The sequence below is a fragment of the Hoplias malabaricus genome, chromosome 1, assembly GCF_029633855.1.
Source record: "Hoplias malabaricus isolate fHopMal1 chromosome 1, fHopMal1.hap1, whole genome shotgun sequence".
In the NCBI taxonomy this organism is placed as follows: domain Eukaryota; kingdom Metazoa; phylum Chordata; class Actinopteri; order Characiformes; family Erythrinidae; genus Hoplias; species Hoplias malabaricus.
In genome coordinates, this window is record NC_089800.1 from 65509381 (window position 1) to 65516759 (window position 7379).

General features: G+C 38.7%; 1 protein-coding gene across 1 annotated transcript; it reads right to left on the reverse strand.

Moving 5' to 3' along the window:
• Positions 1-1179: 1179 nt before the first annotated feature.
• Positions 1180-5632, reverse strand: ankrd1a (ankyrin repeat domain 1a (cardiac muscle)). The gene is made up of 9 exons (XM_066646795.1): positions 5606-5632; positions 4641-4817; positions 3760-3885; positions 3503-3610; positions 3235-3333; positions 2955-3053; positions 2625-2723; positions 1664-1762; positions 1180-1275 (listed from the first exon to the last, which is right to left on the reverse strand). Exons 1-9 carry the CDS (start codon positions 5630-5632, stop codon positions 1180-1182), a joined length of 930 nt encoding a protein of 309 aa, XP_066502892.1.
• Positions 5633-7379: the final 1747 nt, after the last annotated feature.

Sequence of the window (7379 nt, forward strand, 5' to 3'; positions counted from 1 at the left end):
TTGTTGTCTCTGTCATCAGGAGATCACCAGTTCAATCCCTGATGATGGTCTAGTCATTTAGGCCAGGTGTACTAGAGAGCACACATGGCTTCACTTTCTCTGGGATTGCTTGAATGGCCAGTTGACATTGTCCCCCAACATGTCAAACTGTCCAATGGCATTACAGTAGTGGTGGTTTGAAAGAAACCTGGTAGCTGGAGTCACAAATCTCAGAGGAAGCATGTATATATCTTATATCTTAAAGTAACAAAAGGGAAAATAGTATCAGGTTGTCCCTCCTCAAAGAAAACATTCTGTAACATTTCACTACGTTCTCTACTTCATCTGTTTCATTACCACATATTGTTGCAGGCCCCCTCCAGGGTGTGCTCCTGCCTTGCGTCCAATAATTCCGGGTAGGCACCGGACCCACTGTGACCCTGAACTGGATAAGGGTTACAGACAATGAATGAATGAATATTGTTGCAGTCCAAAAAAAACAAAAATATTTCTAAAATAACTTTTTGTTGGTGTATGTGTTAGCAGAATATAATAGGGAAATTTTATTTTATTTTTTTTTTTTGGTTTCTTTGGACTGTGACAATATATCACATACATTTATTGTAACTGAGCTGGCACAAAATAAAGTAAAAAAAAAAAATCAAGAAAATACATTAAAATCAGTACCAAACTCAGCTGTTGCTATTTCACACATTAAGGGTGCATTACGCCATTCAATGTTATTTCATAACTACTAAAAATAAATTAAGAAATGTGAAGAACATACTTTAAAAATGATTCAGTCCTGATCCTCTCTTAGTAATTAGAGTTTGTCTGTGTGGCCTTTGGAAGTCATCTTGGCTAATGCACAAGTGAAATACTCAGGATTCAGAATGAGCGACCTCCTGGCAGCTGGTGAACCACAATAACATAGAATGGCACTTTGAGGAAACGGACTAATGCACCTTTCAACTGCTCCAGGAATTCTGATAATTCTCGTTTCTACTAAATATCAAACATTATTTACAGATACATTCTCACAGCTGCAGTGACTCTATTGCCAGCAATTAGCCTCCAGTCAACATACAGCACTCTTTAAATACAAAGCAATTCACAGATTTCATTAAAAATATAAAACACTGTTACTGAGACAGTCTCTCTCTTTTTAAACTAACGCTGCCACCCCCTCTCTCTCTCTCTCTATTGTGGAGAAACTGCCTCCTCTTTAAAGTTACTCAAGATATTTTTGGCTCCATTTTGCCATGCAAGAAGACTCTCCATTGGTGTCTTCGCATCCTAAGAAAAGAAGAGAGAAAAATGTATAACAAAAGTAAAAAATATGATGTAAATAATGTAAAATGTAAAACAGTCTGTTATTAAAATTGCTTCTTTATGTAAACAAATACAGTAGAATAATTTCCCCGTAGACATAATCATGCAGTAACTGTAAAATGTAAAAATTAAAATTAAAACAACAACAAACAAATTAAATATAATATGCTCTTCAATGTAACCTTGAGTAAGCATAATCTTAGACTCTGAACAGCCACCAGAGGTCACTGGGTGGTCAGTTAACAGCAAAATATAGCAAAGTAAAACTAATGTAAACTAATTGTAAACCAAGCAGTTTTATGGTGATGCAGTGGCAATCCCCTTATTTTTTCCCCTAAACATTTGCACTTACATTATTCTTGGTCTTCATACTTGCTCCATACATCAGCAGTAGTTTGATCATTTTGAATCTGTTGATCCTCACTGCATCATGCAAAGGCGTGTCTCCTTCCTGCACAAAAAATTTCATTATTTATGACTCCAGCAAATGAAAATCCATTTTTTCCTTGTTAAGATGTCTGTGTTTTTTATATGTTAGAAGAAGCATACTAAGTAAAATAATCTGTCACTGCTATGGATCAACGTAATCTCTAATGGGCTAATTCAGACAGCCTGGGTTTTTTACATCACAAAACAAACAAATGCTATTATTTTTTAGTGCTGGGATTTTGAATTATAAGTGAGTGATGGATGGGTAGAGGCAGAGACTTGATGCATATCCATAGATCCATGCATTCTGAATGAATGTGAAGTGTAGAGTTATATAACTTTCAGGACATTAGGACATTTTTTTTCTTGGAAATACCTTATAAATATGTAATTTCGATGAACAGAGAGTTTTAAATATTTCATCAGTGTCTTTAAACTGAGGATATATATGAATGTACCTGAACAGCCCTTCTAATGGGTATAATATGACTTTTAAATGAGGATATGTACAATAGTATCTGCACAGCCCTTCAAATGGATGAATTCTGCTATTTTAAGGTGCACCCACCCACTGCTGACAAACTCAGTTTAATCTCTGCTGAAAGGAAAGAAATGAACTGGGAGCAGCTGCAGTTGAGACTAAGTTAACCATGTCTATTGCCACAAGTAGAGCCAACCAGCACTGGATTGCGGAGCAATGGAACTGTGTTCTCTGTACAGACTGAGCATCATTAAATACCTTTGAGATGAGCTGGAGTGGCATTTCTGATCCAGAAATAATCATTCAGCAAAAATAACAGACCTCACTTATGCACTTGCAGATGAATGTCACAAACTATTGACCACAGAATGTACTTTTATTAAAGCTCCATCTAATCTCTCACCCTGTCTTTAGCACTGATGTCTGCTCCACAGTGGATGAGATGTTCTGCACACTCATAGTGACCCGTCCTGACTGCAACGTGGAGAGGAGTGCTGTACAGCTGCCATCACACAGAAAAAAAACTTGTATTGAGTTTTTGGCCAAAAAATGTCTTTGGATTTGGCCAGAAAATGACTTTAATCAAAACATATTTATTATAGATTAATGGCCAATTGCTGCTACTGCTAAAAAAAAAGCCAGCTCTTTTTTGAAGTAAATAAAACAGCTCATTTGCATACACTCCACATATATTGTTGCTAAGGTCATATGAAATATTTCTGTATAGATCTACCTTGTCTCTGGAACTGATTTTTCCCCCTTCATTCAGCAGCAGTTCCAAAGCAGGAAGGCTGCCCCCCCTACAGGCCCAGTGCACAGCTGTAGCATCGAGCTGAAAAGACATAATAAAATCAACTCTGTGCTCTTTTTCATAATATACACTGTATGGGGCTAAATATCTGTGGACACTTCAATGTCCAACATTGCTTCTAGAATCAAGGGTATTCAAAATGAGTCTTTTAATTTTTTTTAATAGACCATGAATGAATTTAATAGTCTCTGAAACATTTTACCTTGTCTGTATTCTCAATCAAGGCCCCGGCCTCCAGAAGTCTCTTTATGACCTCAATGTGGCCTTGAGAACTGGCTTTATGAAGAGCAGAACACTTGAACTGTAATAGATAGATAGTGAGACAGAGAGAGAGAGAGAGAGAGAGAGAGAGAGAGAGAGGGAGGGAGGGAGAAAGACCTGTTCATACAACAATGAATATCTCCAAAACTTCAACTACACATGAAAATATTTTAAAATCATGTTGTCAGTCATGCTACAAAGAAACTCACATCATCACAGGCATTAGGGTCTCCACCATCAGACAGATACTTCTCCACCACAGAGAGTTTATTCTCTTCTGCAGCTCTGAGGAACATGACCTGGTCCACGGTCTCCGGCTACAAAACAGCATAATTTCAGCCTACACATTGAACTTGTACCCACTTTAAATTGTACCCCCCCCTCTCTCTCTCTCTATCTCTCTCTCTCTCTCTCTCTCTCTCTCTCTCTCTCTCTCTATCTATCTATCTCTCTCTCTCTTCCTCACCAGGATCTCAGGTTCAGGCTCTTTCTTTTGTGCTAGTATCCTCCTCTCTTTCCTCCTCTTCTTGAGCTGGAGGATGCCGAAGAGATCATCCACACTCTCCAGTTTCAGGTGTCCTAGCCGGTCAATCTGAAAGAAATCGGAATGTCATTAAGAATACACTTTTAGACTGATGACTTTGCTAATATTAACGAGGACATGAGACTGAGACTTGTCTGCACAGCAAATTCTCCAGTGTTAAATCAACACTATTAGTGTTAACTTATTACACTAACAGTGTTAATGTAACACTAATAGTGTTGATTTAACACTGGTGAATTTGCTGTGTGAGTCACTCCAAACAGTACTGATTAAATATGGTGAAACCATGAATGGTGAAGAAAGAGAACCAATGGGAAAAAAAGGCTAAACATGAGATCTTTTGCTCCCCTTTGACACGCTCTCGTGTTGTGGTTAACAGTGGCTCATTCTCATTTAAAGGAACAGGCCCTGAAGCACTCTGAACAGGGCTGTTTAGACAGGGAAAAGAAAACGCCATGTTGTTTGATTCTTGTGGTATTTGGTAAAAAGACCCTGGGTTGAACTGCGTTAACTTACTGAAAAAGATATAATGTCCTTTTTAAAGCATGTTCCACACAAGGTTTGGGACTTTACGTAGCATATTGTTTTACAGATCATTCAAATAGAACCAAAGTCTGCATTAAAGAGATGATATATAAAGTCATTTCACAATAATCACTCCTGTTTCTTCACTAAACCCTTGTATTCTAACACTAAGTGTGATTGTGCTCATTCTTGCTTTATTTTCTTTTTTTTGGGTGGGGGTGGGTTAGCAGAAACATATCTCATATTTATGCATTCTTACATTGAGTAAGAATTCTTACATTAAGTGTGAGGTTGTGATGATTCTGGCTGATGCTGTTGTTCTTGTCCATTGGGCTGGGCTCAGTAGGAAAGCCATCCACTTTCTCACGGTTAACAGCTGTCTCATACTCTCCTGCTGCACACACTTCTGCACATGCTTCTCCTGCCTCCTTCCCATCATGCCTCTTACCCGTAACCTGTGATTGGGCAAAACATCCGTCAGCTTTTCTGATTCTCCCATATTAAGCCGCCTCCAGGAAAAGTATAAAATGAAATTTGATGATCTGAAGCATCTGCGTCTGCCAATGTTCAGTGTCAAGTAGACTACAGGTGTGTAGAATTCCACAGCATTTGGTGCTGAAGCAGAACTGTTTTCAATGGAGTATGTTGATGCTTCTGAACTAATCATCCAACATCCGTACCTCACCCTTTTTAATGATCTGTTCCCATAAATGTAGAGGGTGTTACAGCCACAGAAAGGGAACAAATAATACCCTCAAAAGAAACATGGTGTGACCACGTGTCCAGCAACTTTAGGTCATGTATCTCAGTGTTTGAGTTATTCTCTTGCTTTAATTTTTGCTGTTTAAAATGGGAGGAAGTGCCTCAGAGGTCTTTAAGATGCTTCTAATTATCATGCTTAATCACTCAGGGATTTTTAGTATTAGCATATACCTCTTTCTCTTGCTCTCTCTCTTTCTTTCTCTTTTGCTGTAGTGCTAGCTATATGTACAAAAGGCCACATCTAAATGTGTTCTCTGTAGACAAGGTATTCACACATTTCCACATGGAAAAATCCACAAAACACTGCATTTTGCACCTGTAGTGGTTTTACTGTGCCTGAAATGTTGTAGATCTAACACTGAATACTTAAGAAAATAAGTCACATTTAACTATAGTCTATGTAGAATTATCCACAAAACAGATCATGTAAGAGGTCCTGTTTAGACATTTACACAACTGTAAGGATATATTTGCCACTTACCAAATCTTCAACTCGTAGCAATCCCATTTCTGCTGACTAATGGAATTCCCTCTCCCTCTCTCTTTCTCTGTTTCTCACTCTTTATTTTGCCTCTGACTTTGTCTGTCTGTCTCCCTGTCTCTCTCTCTCTCTCTTTCTCTCTTTCTCTCTCTCTCTCTCTCTATCTATCTATCTGTCTCTCTCTGTGGTGGTGGTGCCAAAGTAATAGTCCAGTTGTGTGTGGTGGAGTCCCCAAGGCTCTGATCTGTAACTCCCTCATCTGTTGACACACATATATATACACATGCACCTACTCTCTCTCTCTCTCTCTCTCTCTCTCTCTCTCTCTCTCTCTCTCTGGGAGGGACCATAACAATGTGTCATAGTGTGATTGTACTCCCCCCCCCCTCTCTCTCTGCCCCCTGCTCACACTCATGACTACATCTGATGTCAGCTCTTCAGCGCCTGCTGTGAAGAGCAGATTCCATTGGCCTTAAACACCTTCAGATGATTCTCCTCCTCCCCCAACACACACAAATTCACACACACACACACACACACACACACACACACACACACACACACACACATACACACACACACACACACATTGAATTCTATACCAGGGGGTCATTCTACAGTCCTGAAAGTCCACTGCCCTGTGACATGTCCCCCAATATAACACACCAAATACATCATCTCATCAAGTCACAAACCCTTTTATGAACTTATGCGGTGTGACCCTGCATGAGCCCAGTGCCTGCCGTCAGTAGTCTGACATCATAAATTATGAAAAAACTTCACAAGCAGGAGAAATGTTAACTTACACTCCTGATCAACATATCAGAACAATCAGCAGGACCTCATATATCCATCCAGTGAGTAATCCAGAGCAAAGCCTTAACATCACACTTAGAGTTAAATATAAAAGATACGTTATCATTTTCTTATAGTACAATGACTTTTAATAATAACCTGATGTCTCCTGAGTATAAAAAGTTGTGTCCAAAATTTCAAACATGTCCCCCAATAGTTTCTAGTGAAGTAGCTACATATTGCCATTGTCCAAAGAAGAACATTTATCTCCAACATAAAATCTTTACAGGAAAAAGCCTTCTTAACCTTCATATTTTTGTATAATGGCTTAATAGAACACACATGTAAAAAGGGATAATACATGTAACATTAGAGTGCTGTTATAATCTCTATCAACAGTTATGGAATATCACTTGTTTAATCAGATTATTTAGTTTGGACTAACTATTGAATAATGTGTATTGCAATATTTGAGTCATTCAGACTATAAGGTTTTTATAGGACAGAGGATAAATAAAGTTGTGATGAGCTGAGAGTGTGATATCTACAAGCGTGTGCAGTGTGAGTAATGCAGCTTCTGTTACAATGTGTGTGTGTGTGTGTGTGTGTCTGTGTGTGTGTGTGTGTGTGTGTGTGTGTGTGTGTGTGTGTTTCTGAGAGCTACTATGGCCGGTATGGGACGCCAGTAGATCCTACAGCATGAAGTAATTCTTACATTGTGCCTCATGTTTCTGTCCATATATGTGTTTTGTCATTTGATCTCCTGAGGTTATCAGTACCATGTAGGTAACAACATTAAATAGAGAATTTTCTCCTAGACAACAATGAGGTCAGATGGAAAGACAAACAAGACTTTATCCCAAGTTAGCCTCAGATTTAAATCAAGTATCTCCTGAGATAAATACCTCAGTAATCTCACATGTCTCCTTATGTTTTGGTGAAGACTTCAGTAAAGTCACAAACTGTGCTTAGATTAGGC

What these genes read in the sequence shown, in the direction of transcription:
- ankrd1a (XM_066646795.1), bottom strand. Translation starts at nt 5,632, where the DNA reads ATGGGATTGCTACGAGTTGAAGATTTG. An exon ending in ACCCTAATGCCTGTGATGAT is followed by an intron (nt 3,334 to 3,502) that starts GTGAGTTTCTTT and finishes TATCTATTACAG; the next exon opens with TTCAAGTGTTCTGCTCTTCA. An exon ending in ACATCAGTGCTAAAGACAGG is followed by an intron (nt 1,763 to 2,624) that starts GTGAGAGATTAG and finishes TTTTTTGTGCAG; the next exon opens with GAAGGAGACACGCCTTTGCA.